Source organism: Schistocerca serialis, chromosome 2 (assembly GCF_023864345.2).
Source record: "Schistocerca serialis cubense isolate TAMUIC-IGC-003099 chromosome 2, iqSchSeri2.2, whole genome shotgun sequence".
In the NCBI taxonomy this organism is placed as follows: Eukaryota; Metazoa; Arthropoda; class Insecta; order Orthoptera; family Acrididae; genus Schistocerca; species Schistocerca serialis.
In genome coordinates this window covers 1,061,278,061-1,061,299,685 of record NC_064639.1, presented here as the reverse complement: position 1 = coordinate 1,061,299,685, position 21,625 = coordinate 1,061,278,061, and the positions used below count along the sequence as shown (strand labels likewise).

Genomic DNA, 21,625 nt, shown 5'->3' with positions numbered 1-21,625 from the left:
ATCTACAGCTGAGTGAACCGAAGATTGACCAGATTACGATTCAGGGTTCAATTATGTATTGGATGGAGGGGGGATCTCACTGTTTGGGGTGATTTTCCAAGTAATTTTATTGGCATCTCCGTTTAGGTTGCCTGCCCACACAAATACAAGCTGCTGTTGCCCTGAGTTTTAACATGCCTCAGAAGATTAGAATTTTAATGATACTAACAGTATCGGTACAGCACTATACCATATATAAAGTAGTTTCCATATAAAAATAAGTTATGTACCCAGTGCTTCATAAATCTCTCTGATGTAACATCCAAGATATTGCAATTCAGAGAAATACATCACGTGAAAAATATTTGTTCATAAATTTGAACCAGTACTTGTGTCACACAATTGACTGAAGAATTATAATAGCAACAAACTCTCACAATGTAGCACTGTGACTGTGGATGCAGAACTGTATAAAGGTTACCCATACTGGAGCGTGTAAAAGCACTGAATTCTGTTACTTTTGGTCGTTTCCAGCAGCATTTGTGAAAGAGCAGAAGACCAGTGGACAGGGTCAGATTGCTGACAGCAGGTACACTCAGGCTGTGATTGGTGATCTTTATCTTGCTGTAAAATGTTCTACAGACAATCAGGCTGCCAGCCCATCAACACAGGGCAACCCACAGACACGTAGCTAAGAAGTGTCCTATGGCAAGTATAGCTTGTAATTTTCTAGAATTTCGTGCGACAGTCGAGATCCTTAATTTTTTTTGTAACTGTGTATTATTCGCTGAAAGTCGACTGAAAAATTTGGAAAAATCTGAAAATAACCATATGTTTAGTAAACTATTCTTTCAAGAGAGATGGGTGCAGGGAGGGGTGTGTGGTTCCCGATCCAAATGACCCAGATGTCTTGTGAACTTCTCTGACGAGTACAGTAAAAATAGAAAAAAAGAAGAAGTAATTCAATATTCTGTGTGTACATTATCAAAAATTACTTGCAACAGACTGTTGTGATGAACATTAACAAACAGCAGAAGGCAGACACGGATTCTTCAAGCTGATAATTTTTGAGGGGTGCTGGGTAGCAATTTTGTGCTAGTCACTATACAGTATCTCCCTACAATTTAAAAGGCGGGTAGTTGAGAGGATCAAACTGAAGATTGAGACTGGCCAGTATAATTGCAACACAAACAGGAATGAGAACCTGTTTTTGCTGCTTAGCTGAAGTGGATAATTATATGTTTCCTAGCAAAGTAGCCTACTTCATCAATGACTGGAAACTGTGACTCTGGTTGTCTATAAGTGGGTGTGGGTGCATACACAATTTTATATTCAAGTTCTTATCAACTGACAAAACTGTAGAAATGAAAGGAATAATTCCATCAACAGGCTGGGACAATACCCAGAATTCATATCTCAATGATTTTGTAGTTTTTTTGTAATTGTAGTAACTGTGTTAAATTTGATGATAAAATTTGGATTTATGTGTTAAAGTATGAAGATTCCATTATTTTCACTGCAAGAAGAACAATAAAATTCTGAATCCTGTTCATATTCTGTTCTTTAAATAGAATGGAATGGAAGAAAAGGCAACCATGGCACCTTTTTCTGCTGGTGTCTCTTGTGAAAATTCCATCTGCCTGGCAAATGGCCAGCATCCTTTTTATTGGACCAGACAAGCTTCCTGGAACTTACCATTGCTCAGGACATGTACTTTCAAATGGGGTGAGTTTTAGCACAATTAAAAAGTTTAACCCAATTTCTCCATTACGTTTCATTTGCAGAAAAAATTCCTTAGCAATGATAAATATTGGCTACCATGTAATAACACTAATAATAAAACTAATTATAACAATTTTGTGTTTATTCAAGATAACCAACCACTTGCAAATTTTATTCTTACATGGAGATGTAACTAATTTCTTTTGTTTGTTGATTTATTTTTTCGTGGATAGAATTTTCCCTGCTCTTCGATATACAAATGTTACCTAAAGAAATAATTTTGGGTACTACGTCAAATGGCAAAATGGTCCTTCTGTTACTTTAAGAGCAGCAATTTTAATTTAGATTTTCTTTATTCTATTCCATGATCAGTGTAAATAAAGTAGCTATTAACATTTATTTGATGCTACATCATAAAGGAGGCATTACATTTTTTGTGATTAGTGATATCAACATGTAACCATTCCCCTGGATCATCCTACCTCTAGCCCAAATGAACTTCAGAGCATCTGGATTAGTTTATGAGAGAACCACTTGCAAAGAAAGCAACCACTCATTTCATGGGATCACAGATTTCACACTTCATGCTTCAGAGAAAGCTATCAAATACGTCTAGAAACTACAGATGGTTTTACATATGGCTGAATCATTAACTCATTTCTCTGCCATTAAATATGAGGTCAAAAACTGATTCCAAATATACTTAGTATTTTTGTCAGATGAAACAATATCCAACACCTTTTTAAAATTAGTTATGCTTCTATGTGGTTCATTGTGCTATCTCTTAGGTTAGTTTTTAGCTTTCATGCTGTTATCAGAAACTCACCATGTTTCTGAACAAAATCTTGAAACTGCAAAGAACATATCACACTGAATTTAAATCCCTATAAATTCATGAGCCTGTGTGTGTGTGTGTGTGTGTGTGTGTGTGTGTGTGTGAGTGTGTGAGTATGTGTGATAGAAAGATTTCGTTAGTCATTTATACACCAATAGCTTGTTTACAAAATGCTAACAGACTTGTCATCTTAACTGAACAAGGATGTTTTTTAAAAAACTTAAATAATTCATGCAAACAGCAATGTTATCAAAAACACTTGTGTACTATTCACTTGTAATGCATCACTGGTCACTAAACACACATAACACTGCACTGCACTGCACTGCATTCCATTGCAAATTACATACAAACAAACAAAATGCACACACACACACACACACACACACACACACACACACACACACACACTTATGGCTGGCATCAAGATAGTGATTATACTTTTACTGTTCTCTAGAATTTTTCATGTTTTCTCCATGATGTGCCTGAAAAAGCTTAGTCAGCATCCCACTGTAATAAATGATGTGCTAAGCTCAAGAGAATGGAAAGAAGTTACAATTATTCATGATAGGTCTTAGCTGAGGATTTTATAGTAAGAATCGTTAAATCCTGACAGTTTACTACGGATCGACAGAGGCTTCTAATTTATTAATTTCAGTTCTTACCATTCCTTACTCTATGTTATCTAAATAATCCTTCATGTACTTAACTTGTAGGTAGAAGTATTCACATGGTGCAGTTAGAATCCCCAGCTGTTTAAAAAGATCTTTACTGGGAGCTCAGTTACTACTCTTAATTGTTATTCTAATAGCCCTTTTCTGTAGTTTGGAGCCTGTGTTAATGTTTTGTGTGTAGGACCTCCCAATAAATATTTCCATGGCTGAGCAGAGAGAGAGAGAGAGAGAGAGAGAGAGAGAGAGAGAGAGAGAGAAATAGAGAGAGAAAGAAACAGAGAGAGAGGAAAAAATCACCCATCCACACAAAGACAGCACAGACTTTTTAACATACTGCTTTGATTTTTGCACATAACTTGATCCCATTTTCAATCCTACATTTAAGTATTGATTATTGAAATTACCTGCTACTTGTGAATGTTTTATTATAGTTCCAGAGAGGAATGAAGGTCATAACTCAACAGCCTCTGACAATTTGGTTTTAAACTCAACTATCTATCAGTTATTAAGGTGGAAAAGGAATACTAAATGGCTTATAATCATGCAGCCAGTTATTAAGAAAAAGAAGAGCACATAAATTATGCTCAAAAATAAAATGCTCTGAAAATAAGGGAAATAATGTAGAATTTTATTTAGCTAGAAACAAGACCATTTCTCAGTGTCTGGGGATGGTTGGAAGTGCAGATGTTGGAGACCACATAGTCTCGTAACCAGCCAGGTGGCTGCATGTGTCCGCCTGCAAGGGAAATAGAGAGCTCCAGTGTGGATGCTTGGTCTTGTGGATGCGTAAGTAGTGTGACAATAATGGTGAGACTACTGCGTCTGTCTGTGGCAGCCATGTTATTGCCCTCATTGGCTTCACTCAGTAACTGCAATAACTGGAATGAGTGAAGACATGTGATGTGACTGGTGGACAAGTCATCAGGAGAACAAGGAGAAGTGAAGAATATAAAGACACATTGCCATGAAGCTGAAGACATAGATCCTCAATGCAGAAGTCATAAATGTCAACAGCGAAGTCTACAGCATTGGGAGGGGAGTGAGATGATGAAAGCACAGAACAGTTCATATCCTAACCACTTCTTCTGGAGGGGGAGTGTCACAAAAGGCACTAATGTCAGGGATTACACTGAGGGAATAGAGAACTGGGAGGAGTAATCATTACCCACAGAGAAGGTGTCATTTGTTGGTACTGATTCTGCATCTGTGCTCATAGAAAGTTTCTCATCCAGTCTCCAAGCAGGTTTGACTTTCTTTAAGGTAATCAACTGACATTTGGCATTGAGAAGAATGTCCGTAGTGTTGTTTGCTTGGCTAAGGACACAATGTGTACCAGAATATGATGGTTGGAGGGATACATAAATGATGTCATTGTGTGACACCACAAACTCACAGTGTGCCAAATTGCTATGTATGAGCGCTCGGGGGAGCGCTTGTGTATGTATATTCAAGATAAGCGAGCACACACGCTTGATTAGAGATGGAAGCTCATTCTGAGGTGCTATGGGAACTTGGTGTCCTCAGTGAACTTGGTAGGTGGAACTAAGAGCTCACCATTATAATTGAGTGAAAGCTGAGTAAGACCCAAGATAGGGCCTCTGACCAGGAACTACGGCAGAATATGAGAGCTGCTTTAAGAATACAGTGCCAAAGTTCGACCAGGACATTGCTCTGTGAGTGAAATGCAATTGTATGGAACCTGTCGACACTGCACAGAGAGCATAATTTGGCAAAGAGTAGGCACACAAACTGTCATCCCTGTTCAGTAATGATTGACGTGGGGCATCTGAAATCCACACAGAAGCGAAAGTACTGCAACAGAATCAGCCATGACATCTGAAAGAGGTACAGCTTGACCTATGTGGTTTCCTGATCAACGACCAAAAGGATATATCTGAATCCCTCAGAAGGGGTAGGGGGCCCACGATGTCGAAGTGCACATGATGATAACATCCCTTCGGTATGTCAAAGTTTCCCAGCAGAGGTTGAGTACAGTGCCAAACTTACCAGGCAAAATGCTCTGTGTCGAGACATGTTGCAGCCTTAACGTCTGGGTGTACGAGAGATCATGGACAGCCGAGAAAACTGTCCATCTTAGAGAAACCGGAATAGGGAAGTGGAGGTTACCAGTCAAGGTGTCACATAGTATCGGATGGAAGAGCTGGGATAGGGCTGGAACACCAAGGTCAGTGGAACAGGATCATATGTGTCCCAGAAGAGTTTTTGTTAGCCAAAGCATGTCAGAGAAACCTGGGGAGAGGCAACATGTGCCAAATGTCTTCAAAGAAACTTCACCATTCCCAGAAAATGGCGCAAACCACTATAGGTCGCAGATGGTGGGAGTTCACAGATTTGTGCAACATGATCAGATGTCGGTCATATACCCTCAGTGATGACTGTGTGACCAAGGAAGGTAACACTTGTTGTTGGTGCAAGTAGACAGAATGTGAGCTAGGTGTTTTTCATGCTCCTCAACAGAGGGAGAGTAAATTGGAATATCACTGAAGTTGTTGTTGTTGTGGTCTTCAGTCCTGAGACTGGTTTGATGCAACTCTCCATGCTACTCTATCCTGTGCAAGTTTCTTCATCTCCCAGTACCTACTGCAGCCTACATCCTTCTGAATCTGCTTAGTGTATTCATCTCTTGGTCTCCCTCTACGATTTTTGCCCTCCACACTGCCCTCCAATACTAAATTGGTGATCCCTCGATTTCTCAGAACATGCCCTACCAACCGATCCCTTCTTCTAGTCAAGTTGTGCCACAAGCTCCTCTTCTCCCCAATTCTATTCAATACCTCCTCATTAGTTGTGTGATCTACCCATCTAATCTTCAGCATTCTTCTGTAGCACCACATTTCGAAAGCTTCTATTCTCTTTTTGTCTAAACTATTTATCGTCCACGTTTCACTTCCATACATGGCTACACTCCATATAAATACTTTCAGAAACGACTTCCTGACATTTAAATCTATACTCGATGTTAACAAATTTCTCTTCTTCAGAAACGCTTTCCTTGCCATTGCCAGTCTACATTTTATATCCTACTTCGACCATCATCAGTTATTTTGCTCCCCAAATAGCAAAACTCCTTTACTACTTTTAAGTGTCTGATTTCCTAATCTAATTCCCTCAGTATCACCCGACTTAATTCAACTACATTCCATTATCCTCGTTTTGCTTTTGTTGATGTTCATCTTATACCCTCCTTTCAAGACACTGTCCATTCCATTCAACTGCTCTTCCAAGTCCTTTGCTGTCTCTGACAGAATTACAATTTCATCGGCGAACCTCAAAGTTTTTATTTCTTCTCCATGGATTTTAATACCTACTCTGAACTTTTCTTTTGTTTCCTTTATTGCTTGCTCAATATACAGATTGAATAACATCGGGGAGAGGCTACAACCCTGTCTCACTCCCTTCCCAACCACTGCTTCCCTTTCATACTCCTCGACTCTAATAACTGCCATCTGCTTTCTGTACAAATTGTAAATAGCCTTTCGCTCCCGGTATTTTACTCCTGCCACCTTCAGAATTTGAAAGAGAGTATTCCAATCAACATTGTCAAAAGTCACTGAAGTAGGCGTAGCAAAAAGGTAGGTTGAGCGAAACAGAGTCAATGAACCTTTGCCAAGTTTGAGCTGAACGCTGTAATTATTGCTGTTTTAGGGCTGTCATTTTGTGTATAGGGATCTGATGGTATGCCATGCGACAATCAGTAACACTGAACACTAGCGCTCCATTAAGTAGTTGGGGAAAGTCCCGAAAATGTGGGGGGACATAATCGTACAGGCATTGAGTTTCTGATAGTCACTACACAATCAGAATGAACCATCCCTCTTAGGGATAGGATGTATGGGGGAAGACCAGTTACTGTATGAAGGACATACAACACCCACACTTAATAGTTAATTAGTAATTGTTTTCACATGGTGCAGTTTCTTAATGATGAGACAATGTGCATTGTAGTGCAAAGGAGGACTGTCCGTCATTGTTATCCTATGGCAGGTACCATTGATAACTGCACGTAGGTGTACTGTCTGTACTGGTGCAGCAGATACATGCGGTTCACCTCATGATGAGGCGTCATGATCAGACGATACACTTTTAGGGCAATGTAGCTGACCTTAGCTTAAGGATGTGGAGATCTCGACAGGGTAAGGCTACTGTGGTGGGTGTGTCCACGATGTAAGTCGACTATGAACTGATGAGGCTGTTGATAGTTTGATGGACATGTGTCAGTTTGTCTGATGCATTGTCGATCAGCTGTCGAAGTCCCGAGTTGTGTGCCTATAGGGAATAGATCTTGGAGCACTGGGTAGTAAGCTCGACCAGGGAGTTGGTGATGTGAGTGGTGAAGAAGAAGCAATCACGGAGAGCGACTTATTGCTTCTTACCAAAGGACATAGGGTCAAAGGATAGAAGGGGTCTGGAGTATGTATGCCTGTCGAAAGTTGTAGCAATGACGCCGAATGTGGTCCAGAGAGAGGCAAAAATTCTTAAGAAAGGCAGTCCTGAGGACTGGGCTGTCCACATCAGCTACATGAAAAGTCCAGTGAAACTGAAAAACAGGCATAAGTTGGAGCCAAAATTCAATTGTACTGTAGACGTTAATGTGAGAACGGTTGAGAGTGCAAAGGGTGAGTTTCACTGGGAGAATATGTGTGGGAGCATAAGAGGGGAAAATGACACTGGAACCTGCCCCAGTGTCTATGAGGAAATGAAGGATATCAATGTGATCTAAGACATAAAATCTTCTGCTAGGAGAGTCCTTTGTGTTGAGTAACTGTTGCATGTAATGGTGCCCTGCAGCATCATTGCAAGCCATTGTGCTTAAACCAGTCCATGTGCAGAGTTTGGGTGCCACACACAGGGAGGCCAACAGTTTCTTGCCACTTCACCAACAGAGCAGATAGACAGGATTGTGAGTAAGGCATTTGTCACACACGCCATCTGTTGTGCTTTGCCAGAGATCTGCAGTGCGATCGGATGGGGGTTCAGTGGATGAGGTCGGTGGAGGTGCAGGTAATGCTAGTGACCAGCCATCAGGTGGCAGCAGGGTGTTCTGCTATGTCATGGGAACTCTCATGCAACCTCTGCCAGCTGAGCTCATCATAGATGGGGGGGGGGGGGGGAGGTGTGGATTGATTGAAAACACTGCTACCAACCTTCTTGTCCGTCAAGTAGCTTGTGGCTGGACGTAGTTGCTGAGTTGCTGATGATGGATGATTCTATGTGCCTGACTCGCCAGCCAGAGTTTAGCCTCTAAGAGGTCCAGGGGTCAATTGAGTGTGAGAGCAGCTGAAGTTGTGGATCATGTGGCAGCTTAACAACCCATAGTGCCCAAAGGCCAATACATGGCATGTTTTGGAGTTGACCTGTGTGTGTGGAGGTGTCACAACAACTTTGAAGGTGTCTATTGCCAAGTAGATGATATGATGATATGATGTGGTTGATATGATGAAATGCTTCTGGGGGAAGGGGGGTGCGATAGTGTTCGATGATAACTGCCTACATCGTAGCATACTTGGGTTGTCAGGAGGGCTCAAAATCGGGTTGCTATTGAGGCCAGTATGGTCATGTAGGTGGCTGAACAAGCATATGAATTTAGTGTTATCCTTTAGGATGCTGTTATGTCAGGAATGTTGTATGCCAGGGTGAACAATGTCTTTGGGTTTTCCTTCTAAAGCTGTGGAAACTACAGGACATTGCCCACGGGGACATGGTACATAGAAGATGGTTGGTTCAGTGTGCGAATCTTGTGTGAGGAAGGAGGTTGGTGTGGTGTGTCACCCTAGGCCCCCATGGAGGAGGGTGGGGGGGGGGCAGGCAAGGCACTGACCACATGCGCTACATAGCAGTGGGGGGGGGGGGGCAGGCAAGGCACTGACCACATGTGCTACATAGCATGGTAGGCATGGAAGTGAAACCGACTGTCACGGATGGGACAACCATGGCTGTCAAAAGTCTAGACAGATATTTTGTGAGAAACTATGTGGGCAGTAGGACAGAACACTTTTGCACTTGTATATAATAAGTGTCCATGCCTGTTGTGAGTGACAAACCAATGAATTTCATGGATGCGTAGGCCTAGAAGTGAGAGATTTTGAGGTGAATTCTTGCTTCAAATGATGTAGACCTCCGTCATTGTTGGGAGACAGAACTTGACAGCCAGTGTAGGTTGCAGTGTGCAATGGTGCCATTATATAATGTTCCTGCCATGGTGGTGCAGTCGCTGTTAGGTTATGCACATATGGGCCAGTTTTGAATGAATGGATATGAGAGCATGAAACTGGTACTCATATTATTGGTTGCATCTGAGCCTCACTATCGACAGCAAGTGTGTAGGCAGGGAATGTGGAGTCCAATGTATTCTACAGTAATTGATTTATTTTCTACATATGCCACCACTGAACACTGCTAAAACATGAAAGCAGTTAGCTGTGAATGACAAAGAATCTGGGGCCACTGGTGTGGTTATTGATCCCCTATCCTCGTCAGAGATAAGAGAAGTAACCCAACTATAAGAAACAAATGAACTTTATTGCCTGAATAAACTCTATACGCAAGAGCACATGCATACATCAAAACAGCATACCACAGACTGAAGTCCAAAGATCTTAGCATTCATCATCACAGAGGCTTAGTGAGCTATTGACAATCATTGTACAACCACTAATGGTTTATAAGTCAACAACAGAATTTGAGCCACAAAACAATTACTGATTTCACCCTATAACAAAAGATATTAACTAAGAATAGTCAAAATAAATTAGGAAATTAATTACATGCACAAAAGTAAGCACAAATTAGATCTGGTGCTATATTTCTTAAGACTGGGGCCCAACCTTTCTCTTTTATGAAAATGCGGATTATACTCATATATGTTAATGGTAGTTCGGCAAAAACGAAAATAAAATTAATTTAAGGATGTAGATGGTAAAACAAGAAAGGAAGTAAAGAGATCCCAGCTTGCTTCATCGCAAGCTGAACAGGCCTAGAACTGGCTCAGAGTAGTTCATAAAGATTAATATTTTGTAGCTTCAATCAAGGAAGAAATATGTGCTATCTCCAGAAGCACACATTATTGATCATTCACTAAATGAAATACTAAGTGTAAAATTCTTCTAGATCTAACTGGATAATAAATTAAAATGGAGTCAGTACATAAATAAACAAATCAAGAAACTCAGTTCAGTAAGTTTTGCTGTTAGAAATACCTCTTATTATGTTGACATAGTGACAAGGCCTTATTTTGGATGTTTTCACCCCACTTTGCATTATGACACCGTCTTTTGTACAATGTACATAAAGTAAGACTTCTGGGTAAAGTAGATAACTTCATGTCTTGCATAGGTCACTTAAGGGATCTTTAATTTCTTACATTTGCTTCCCAGAGCATTTGCTTCTTAACGGTTTTTGTAGCATACAATAAAAATCAGTTTCAGCAGAACTGTAATTTGCACAAAAATGATTTAATGTCAGTTTGTTGACTATGGTTGTTTTTCCAGGGTTCAGAGTACAGTTATGTAATTCAGTGTAATGGTTTTCAATAATTGACTATATACCATAACAAAAAATTCTACAGATTAGTTGATTGTCTAGGTTCAAGGACTGAAAATTTCTGTTAGCTACATAGCAAGTTGAAGTGTTTAGGGAAGAGTTACCTTATGTGTACTGTTTGGCCACAATAAATTGACACTTTTTACTGGTGCTACCAGTACCTGAGAAAACCAGCAATGATTGGAAAATATTTATTTTCCTTCACGTGCTGTCAATATTTCCATGTGTGTACCACCTCTGCTTTTTATTAGCACAAAGTACAGGTAATTGTGTCAGCTCTTCGAAAGGAGTCAGTGCTCCCTTCCCCCACTGCTCCCCTCCTCTCAGCAGTCCAAGTGCAGGGCAATGCATATCTCCTGTTATTTCCAACATCCACTGGGCCAGGCATCAACTTAACGTTATCAAACAGTAATAGTGTGTTATAAACTGGCTTTTGACCTTACAGATGAAAGTATGGTATCATTATCTCTGAAAATAAGTCCACAATGTAATCAAGTAAGTATGAAGCTGCCAATAGAAGATAAACAGCAGCTATTTCATCTAACTGAGGCAGTGACAGCCTTATAGAAATTAGCAGTCTTTCTTGCAGTGCACTAGGTTGAACTTAGATGCAATAAGCACAAATAATATATAGCAGTATAACGCTGGTTTATTGCTAATGTAGCATACAGATTAAGCTTATATGTTTCATGTGCCTTTTGTTAATGGGACCTCTGAGAGACAGTGAGTGAATGAGTAAATGACTGAATCTCATCGTGATGGGACATTAGAATAAAATGTGCATTTAATATAGGAATTTAAGTTAAGACCTTGACAATGTTTAGAGAGAAAGTATGGGGAGAATGCTGGTAAGAGATTTACACATTGGACACTGTAGATAAAAAATCTAACCAATTACTTACCATTTATCTGCAGCAACTTTGATTTCCCACTTCACATAAAATTGAATAAAGGTTAAGCATGGACAAGGGATGGATATCATGAAGGATTGATGTATCTTATGGCAGTAAGAGAAACTACCACATAATTCAAGGGATTGGTTGTAGGTGGAAACTCAGTGTAATGAAGTCCTACAGTGAATTATTAAAAAAGGAAACACATGTTAACAGGCAGAATACGACACTTTGGTTGGCAACACCTATATAAGACGATAAGTGTCTGGCACATTTGTTAGATCAGCTACTGCTGCTACAATGGCAGGTTATCCAGATTTAAGTGGGTGTGAATGTGGTGTTATAGTCAGTGCATGAGTGATGGGACACACCATCTCCGAGACAGTGATGAAGTGGGGATTTTCCCATCCAAACATTCCACAAGTGTACCATGAATATCAGGAATCCAGTAAAACAAAGTCTCTGACATTGCTGTGGCTGGAAAAAGATCCTGCAAGGATGGTACCAGTGATGGCTGAAGAGAATTGTTCAGCATGACAGACGTGCAACCCGTCACAAATTGCTGCAGATTTAAATGCTGGATATCAACAAGTGCCAGCGTGCGAACCATTCATGAAACATCATGAATATGGGCTTTCAGAGCCAAAAGCACACTCATGTACCCTTGATGACTGCATGACACAAAGCTTTACATCTCACCTGGGCCTGTCAACACTGACATTGGACTGTTGATGACTGGAAACGAGTCTCATTTCAAAATATATCAAGTGCATGGGCATGTACGGGTATGGAGACAACCTCATGAATCTGTGGACCCTGCAGGTCAGCAAAACTGTTCAAGCGGGTGGAAGCTCTGTAATGGTGTGGGCTATGTGCAGTTGGAGTGATATGGGACTCCTGATTCATCTAGATATGACTCTTATAGGTGACTAGTATGTAAGCATCCTGACTGATCACCTGCATCCATTCATGTCCATTGTGCATTCCGACAGACTGGGGCAATTCCAGGAGGACAATGTACCACCACACACATCCAGAGCTACTGTAAAGTGGCTCCAGGAACACTCTTCTGAGTTTAAACACTTCCGCTGGCCGCCAAACTCCCCAGACATGAACATTTTGAGCAAATCTGGGATGCCTTGCAACATGATGTTCAGAAGAGATCTCCACCCCCTCATAGTGTTAGAGGTTTATGGACAGCTCTGCAGGATTCATGGTGTCAATTCCCTCCACCACTACTTCAGACATTGTCAATGGCCTTGCCACAGTGGATACACCGGTTCCCATGAGATCACCGAAGTTAAGCGCTGTCGGGCATGGTCAGCACTTGGATGGGTGACCAACCAGGCCGCCATGCGCTGTTGCCATTTTTCGGGATGCACTCAGCCTTGTGATGCCAATTGAGGAGCTACTCAACCAAACAGCAGTGGCTTCGGTCAAGAATGCCATCTTATGACCGGGAGAGTGGTGTGCTGACCCCACGCTGCTCCTATCCGCATCCTCCATCGAGGATGACACGGCGGTCAGATGGTCCCGGTAGGCCACTTATGGCCTGAAGATGGAGTGCTACTACTTCAGACATTATCTAGGTACATGACATGTTGTGTTGCAGCACCTCTGCTTGCTCATATGGGCCCTACATGATATTAGGCAGCTGTACCAGGTATTTTGGCTCTTCAGTGTATATAGTTACGTAAGAATTAAGCTGAAGTACTGAATAAATTGTCCCTTTAAATATGTAGCAAGGAAGAAACAGTTTATTTTTCTTCCAAAGGAGCATCTTTTCAACTAGATCTACAACATTAAATGTAGTCTGAGTGAAAATGTTAGTTTATAAAAGTTTGGTGACAGTTAATTATTAATGAAGTCCAGGTGTGCCAACAAACATTTTGGAGGAAGACTATAGAGCAATATGTTGCATGATTTCTCTTGTGCACTGCTGATTGATAAGAGAGTGTGGACGCTCACTGTGTTCGCTAGTTTGACTTCACCAGATGCTACGGAATCTCTGAGATGACTGACAAGAAGGATTGTTTCATCTAACTCCAGTTATTATAAGGCAGGCAGGTAAAGTTCCACATTCCCACCCCAGATGAGCCAATCAGGCTTGACTGACTACCATGTCAGCCACTACTAGTGGTGTCATTGAATGCGGTATAGAGGGGCATGTGGTCAGTACACTGTGCTCCCTGTTGTTGTTGGGAATCAGCTGCATGGGAGTCAGTCACACTTACCAATCAGCTGCAGAGATGAATGTCAATTATAATAATAATTAATTATAATTATTTTTGCTTATTCCACATCTGCAATGAATCTCCTTCATGACTAGTTCTCCAATGAAAGCTAAGTAACGCTGCTTTCCTTTCCTCTGTCTACATTCCTTGTTTTTCTTTTTTGTCATGTACCTCTTTATCTCCTTGTTCCACTACTACTTGTCCATTGCTGCCAATGGCAGTGTTTTAAATGTGTCTACTTGTAATTTGACTGAATTTTATGAACAAATATCAACTGTAACATTCCAGTAAAGCAATGTTGTTCTTTCTTTCTGTGTTCCTTCATTTATTGTTATTTTGGCACTTGGATAGTCATCATCATACAAATAAGGTTACACAATGAAGAGCAGTGTACACACTGGGTTTAATACAAAGCTCATCATCATAAACATAAAATTACAGCAGTTTCATATTAGAAGTTTACTGGCTCTTCCAGTATAAAGACATATAAAAGGTGAAACATTCAAGTTTTTCAAGTAGAGCAATACAGTGCCACATCTTGTCAAACTGCAACTGATGTTGATGAGACAGAGTTTCCTTTTTATGGGAACTATGGAACAAGATGAATGAATGAAACTCATTTTCATTATTTACCTTACACTAAAAGTGGCTGAAACCATTTGAGAAAAGAATATTATGTGTCCGTTCCCGGCTACACCATCTCCCTTCTCTCACCATAACCACCGCTGCCACCACCACCAACCACCAACGTTAACAGCAACACCACCACCATCAAGATCTACATCTACACTCTGCAGGTCACCTTATAGTGCTTGGTGGGCAACAACAATAACAACAACAACAACAACAAGCACAGTAGAAATATAGCATTGCACTGCACAGGGACTCATTAGAGTCCTTCACACAAAATATCCCAAACACACTTGATTGGCAAGATACTGTAATAGTGTCAATTTGGAATGCTGTACAAGGCTGAGATACAAATAATTTATTGGATATACCGAAAAAAATGTTAGTTTGGAAGAACTTACTATTTTTTGCACCCGGCATCTTATAGATCATAGAAGATATATGTAAGTCTACACAGAATTGTCAATCAACGTGTTGTTGTTTGTGCTGTTAATAAACATTTGCATTTGTAGGAGTAGAAGGTACCTCTCTGGTCATGTCTCTTTCTGTTATGCACTTTAATAGCTGATGATCAATTATATCACATGGTTTTTTTTTAGAAATTTGAACATATTTATTTGTCATTGTGATTTTGTCCTTCACTTGTAGTTGTATACATGTTTTACTGCACATTGCATTTATTACAGTACAGAAGGAATGATCCGTGCCACACATATGTCAGAAAGAACGTAACTCTGCTTAGCAACAGTAATTCTTCAGAAGGTGAAGAAACAACATTTTGTGAAGACTTCAGATTTACTGACACTTACTACAGCATCGTTGATCAGGTATTGTATAACAAGCCCTCTCATTAGTGCCCAGTAGAAATTTTTCATGGCTCTTGACTTAACTGTAAGATAACTCTATTTTATGTGTATAATATATGAATGTGTCTGCCAGTGTACACAATTAGTAAATGCATTGATTTGTTATGATACTATCATTAACTTAAATTTAACAATTTCAGAAACATATTGTATCTCCCTAAATGTAATTATTGTGTCATTGAGTCATGACCTTTGATGTTAAGTCTGTTAATGATGTCACTATACAAATACAGTTTTCAGGTACTGTTCAAAGGTAATGAATGACCATCACTGCTGTAGTGGAATAACTATGTCTAAACAGGACCATCAGTACAGAGCTTCCTATGATATGATGTTAGATTGAGAGTGCAGTTTCAGCAGCCATGGTACAGGACATGAACATGTGGTGTGTCTAATAGATGTGCACTGACAATAAAAGGTCTTCAAGGTAAATAAACCTATGTGTTAGCTGGGCCATTCCTCAGATACAGTGAGCTATGGCTATACAAATGCCTTAGCATGTGAGACAGAAAAGAACTCTCTCATCTCTCTAGATACTTCTTCCATGGGACTTAGGGATATGCAAAAATTTTATGGCTCTCTACAGTGTGGTAGTTATATTAATTCCTCATTGTAGAGATGGTTTAGTGACTGCTCTGCATGTATAAAATACAAAATGCCATCCTTACATTTGTAGTTCAGGCTTTTTAGAAGAAGGACTTGGAAGAGCAGTTGAACGGAATGGATAGTGTCTTGAAGGGAGGATATAAGATGAACATCAACAAAAGCAAAACGAGGATAATGGAATGTAGTCGAATTAAGTTGGGTGATGTTGAGGGTATTAGATTAGGAGATGAGACACTTAAAGTAGTAAAGGAGTTTTGCTATTTGGGGAGCAAAATAACTGATGATGGTCGAAGTAGAGAGGATATAAAATGTAGACTGACAATGGCAAGGAAATCGTTTCTGAAAAAGAGAAATTTGTTAACATCGAGTATAGATTTAAGTGTGAGGAAGTCATTTCTGAAAGTATTTGTATGGAGTGTAGCCATGTATGGAAGTGAAACATGGACGGTAAATAGTTTGGACAAGAAGAGAATAGAAGCTTTCGAAATGTGGTGCTACAGAAGAATGCTGAAGATTAGATGGGTAGATCACATAACTAATGAGGAGGTACTGAATAGGATTGGGGAGAAGAGGAGTTTGTGGCACAACTTGACCAGAAGAAGGGATCGGTTGGTAGGACATGTTCTGAGGCATCAAGGGATCACCAATTTAGTATTGGAGGGCAGCGTGGAGGGTAAAAATCGTAGGGGGAGACCAAGAGATGAATACACTAAGCAGATTCAGAAGGATGTAGGTTGCAGTAAGTACTGGGAGATGAAGAAGCTTGCACAGGATAGAATAGCATGGAGAGCTGCATCAAACCAGTCTCAGGACTGAAGACCACAACAACAACAACAGAAGACAGCGTATACTGTTAGAATTTAATTTGTTTTTATTTATTTTATTTATTTATTTACATTTTTTGTGTATAGATCATCAAACTGATGTCTTTTGCAATATGTCATACATAGGTTGAGTAGATTACTATAGATAGCACTTACAGTAATGGTACATACATCTGTCTTAGTATTCTAATTATATTATGTGCTACAAGAAATTGCAAGTAGATTAGAATTCACTGAGTGAATATAAACACTTATTTACTAAGAAGGCTTTTATCTTCCTTTGGAACAGCTTTGGTTCACAAGTTTTCAAAACTTGTGGCAGCTTGTTGAATGATGCCCGTTAATATAAGGACTACTGTCAGTTATTTTTAATTTTGTCCTCTGCCTGAAGTAGTTCACCTTATTTCTAGTATCATAATTATGTGTATCACTTCACTTATTTTTATTATTGAGAAAAATATAATAAGTTTATCCAAATACAAGGAATACACTGTTAGTTATTTATGTTGGAGAAAAGTTTCATGACAGAACTCTTTGGGCTTTAGTCCATGCATTAACCTAATGGCTCTTTTCTGTAACACTAATATTCTGTTCAGATGTAGGTCTACCGCACAACCCTGCAGTTCAATACCATAATTAAAACACGGATAAACTGCTCCATAGTAAATAATTTTTAGTGTTTCGATTGGCACTATTTTTGCCAACTGACTCAGAAGATACAGGCTACCGCTGATTTTCTCACACACAGAAGTAATGTAGTTTACCCAAAGGAGATTTTTGTCCAGGTGGACACCAAGAAATTTAATGTTATCTGTTTCTGCTGATGTTATTTCAGTCTCATGAGAACCAGTTGCTTTAAATGTTAATAGCTGAGATTTACCAATGTTGGTGTTTAGACTCTGATGTAGAAAATAGGTGGTTACTTCCGTCACACCCTTAGTTGCAACTGAATGTAATGTACACTCCTGGAAATGGAAAAAAGAACACATTGACACCGGTGTGTCAGACCCACCATACTTGCTCCGGACACTGTGAGAGGGCTGTACAAGCAATGATCACACGCACGGCACAGCGGACACACCAGGAACCGCGGTGTTGGCCGTCGAATGGCGTTTGCTGCGCAGCATTTGTGCACCGCCGCCGTCAGTGTCAGCCAGTTTGCCGTGGCATACGGAGCTCCATCGCAGTCTTTAACACTGGTAGCATGCCGCGACAGCGTGGATGTGAACCGTATGTGCAGTTGACGGACTTTGAGCGAGGGCGTATAGTGGGCATGCGGGAGGCCGGGTGGACGTACCGCTGAATTGCTCAACACGTGGGGCGTGAGGTCTCCACAGTACATCGATGTAGTCGCCAGTGGTTGGCGGAAGGTGCACGTGCCCATCGACCTGGGACCGGACCGCAGCGACGCACGGATGCACGCCAAGACCGTAGGATCCTACGCAGTGCCGTAGGGGACCGCACCGCCACTTCCCAGCAAATTAGGGACACTGTTGCTCCTGGGGTATCGGCGAGGAATATTCGCAACCGTCTCCATGAAGCTGGGCTACGGTCCCGCACACCGTTAGGCCGTCTTCCGCTCACGCCCCAACATCGTGCAGCCCGCCTCCAGTGGTGTCGCGACAGGCGTGAATGGAGGGACGAATGGAGACTTGTCGTCTTCAGCGATGAGAGTCGCTTCTGCCTTGGTGCCAATGATGGTCGTATGCGTGTTTGGCGCCGTGCAGGTGAGCGCCACAATCAGGACTGCATATGACCGAGGCACACAGGGCCAACACCCGGCATCATGGTGTGGGGAGCGATCACCTACACTGGCCGTACACCACTGGTGATCGTCGAGGGGACACTGAATAGTGCACGGTACATCCAAACCGTCATCGAACCCATCGTTCTGCCATTCCTAGACTGGCAAGGGAACTTGCTGTTCCAACAGTACAATGCACGTCCGCATGTACCCCGTGCCACCCAACGTGCTCTAGAAGGTGTAAGTCAACTACCCTGGCCAGCAAGATCTCCGGATCTGTCCCCCATTGAGCATGTTTGGGACTGGATGAAGCGTCGTCTCACGCGGTCTGCACGTCCAGCACGAACGCTGGTCCAACTGAGGCGCCAGGTGGAAATGGCATGGCAAGCCGTTCCACAGGACTACATCCAGCATCTCTACGATCGTCTCCATGGGAGAATAGCAGCCTGCATTGCTGCGAAAGGTGGATATACACTGTACTAGTGCCGACATCGTGCATGCTCTGTTGCCTGTGTCTATGTGCCTGTGGTTCTGTCAGTGTGATCATGTGATGTATCTGACCCCAGGAATGTGTCAATAAAGTTTCCCCTTCCTGGGACAATGAATTCACGGTGTTCTTATTTCAATTTCCAGGAGTGTAGAATGCTTACTTTAGGCCTACAATAGACAAACAGAAAACAACTAGATCATTCTGCCATCTGCCAGTTAACAACTATATTAAATTGAGGAGATACCTTATAAGGTACATATATTGTAATTCAATGCAATGTTATGGGCAATTACTAATCAAAAATATGTTGATGCACAAGTAGTAATGACTTTTGTAAGGCCATCTGTAAACAGTCATAATATCAAAGATCAATGAAACAGCACTACTGGCAACTGAACAGATTTCAAAAATCAAGAACCTTTACAAGACAATAATTCACTATCTGCCTGCACCAGGACAAGGGTGTGTGTGGGGGGGGGGGGGGGGGGGAGCTGGTCAAGTATATCTCCAGTCATCCTGAATTGGGTTTTTCTTAAGAGGTTAAGGCAATTGCCATTGAGGCTTCTCTGAAAATGACACAACCTATACTCTTCACTGTGCTTGGTCTATCCGAGCTTGCAACCTGCCTCTAATGACCTCATGACTGATGGGATGTTGAACTGTACTTATTCTTCTTTTCCTCTAATGACCTCATGACTGATGGGATGTTGAACTGTACTTATTCTTCTTTTCCCCAGTGTTCTTCTCTGTGGAAACTATGAGAATGACACTACGATAACTGGAGAGAACACTATTTCAGTTGGTTGGAAATAAACAGTTAGTGATCATTTTAAAAATAATTTATTATCCAACACAATTACACTAATTTCAAATGAAATGACTGGTTTTGATTGGCTACCCTCAGAACATAAAACAGATGCCATGTTTCAATATCACCACTGCAGAAACCACAAATCCCATTGTAAACAGCTTGCTTTCTTTTATCTGAGGTTGACTGATGTTGGCAGAAACCAGTGATTTTGTTTTAAATTTGTGTGACTGTGCAGACCAGTGTATTACTTTCATTATGATAAATAACTGAACAGATATGATCCACTGTTGTTTTTACATGGGAACCAGCTGTCATTATCACTACTGAATGGCTCATCAGAGCCAGTAGGTGGCACTGCTATAATCAGCTATCAAGATACTAACAATCAAACCATTTTTAATGAAGATAAATTATCTAATTCCAAGACAAAAGTGTTTTAAAATGGCAGAGAGATCTAGTCCAGTGCAGCCTTTTCTCCTGACAATCTTATGGGGAAACTGAAAGATAATTTGTTTCTATTGAGGTAATCCACAAAATATGTTCCATTTTCCCCTGAGCCTTCTTGTGTACAAACTGATAGGTACAGAGTGTAAAAATTGAACATTTTCTGTTATTATTCAAAAGTTTCTTTGCTAACTCTGATAGTTGTGAAAGTCTGGAATCTCTAATGGTATTTGGGAATTCTTGACACAATCTCATTATTACTGTTGATAATGACATATTCTAGGAGCTAGAATTCCAAAGATCTTGGCAGTTTTTATTTGAACTGCTTCACATAGCCTAGGCTTGATTTCTAAGTGACATTCATTGCTTTAACAATGGTCAGTCGAGATGGGGTGACTACAATGAGAGCATTGCCCACAGGAGACAAACTTCTGGGACTGAGTTCCAGTTCGCACACTGTTTAAATCTTGTAGAAAGTTTTAAAAAATGCTAACACTCTGCTGTAGTGTGAAAGATTCAGTCTGGATGCAATGAGATCATTTGTTTGATGAATCACATGTGATGTATGGCAGCTGTCTTGCACTCCAAACATAAAAATCTGCCTATAAAGAGTCCACTTTGGCTTTAAAAGCATCCAAATATGCTTATTATATTCAGTTACTGCTGTGATTCTGATATGGCCCCATATTGAAAAATACTCGATGCTTTGCATAAGTGACTATTACTTACTGTGTTACAGATATGAATTTAAACACGATAATATTTACTCCCTTTGTGTCTTATATGTCCACCTGCTTAGCTGCATCTACATCTACATCTACATTGATACTCCGCAAGCCACCCAACGGTGTGTGGCGGAGGGCACTTTACGTGCCACTGTCATTACCTCCCTTTCCTGTTCCAGTCGCGTATGGTTCGCGGGAAGAACGACTGTCTGAAAGCCTCCGTGCGCGCTCTAATCTCTCTAATTTTACATTCGTGATCTCCTCGGGAAGTATAAGTAGGGGGAAGCAATATATTCGATACCTCATCCAGAAACGCACCCTCTCGAAACCTGGCGAGCAAGCTACACCGCGATGCAGAGCGACTCTCTTGCAGAGTCTACCACTTGAGTTTATTAAACATCTCCGTAACGCTATCACGGTTACCAAATAACCCAGTGACGAAACGCGCCACTCTTCTTTGGATCTTCTCTATCTCCTCCGTCAACCCGACCTGGTACGGATCCCACACTGATGAGCAATACTCAAGTATAGGTCGAACGAGTGTTTTGTAAGCCACCTCCTTTGTTGATGGACTACATTTTCTAAGCA

General features: G+C 41.0%; 1 protein-coding gene and 1 pseudogene across 1 annotated transcript in view; both read left to right on the top strand.

Moving 5' to 3' along the window:
* The window catches only part of LOC126456698 (organic cation transporter protein-like), an 87,261-nt gene that overhangs the window by 18,809 nt on the left and 46,827 nt on the right, over nucleotides 1-21,625 (top strand). The window contains exons 2-3 of the mRNA XM_050092436.1: nucleotides 1,551-1,704; nucleotides 15,214-15,354. Of these exons, the coding sequence (XP_049948393.1) occupies nucleotides 1,552-1,704; nucleotides 15,214-15,354 (294 nt within the window). The 5' untranslated portion in view covers nucleotide 1,551. The remainder of the gene's footprint in view (nucleotides 1-1,550; nucleotides 1,705-15,213; nucleotides 15,355-21,625) is intronic.
* LOC126459507 (5S ribosomal RNA) lies at nucleotides 12,913-13,030 on the top strand (annotated as a pseudogene).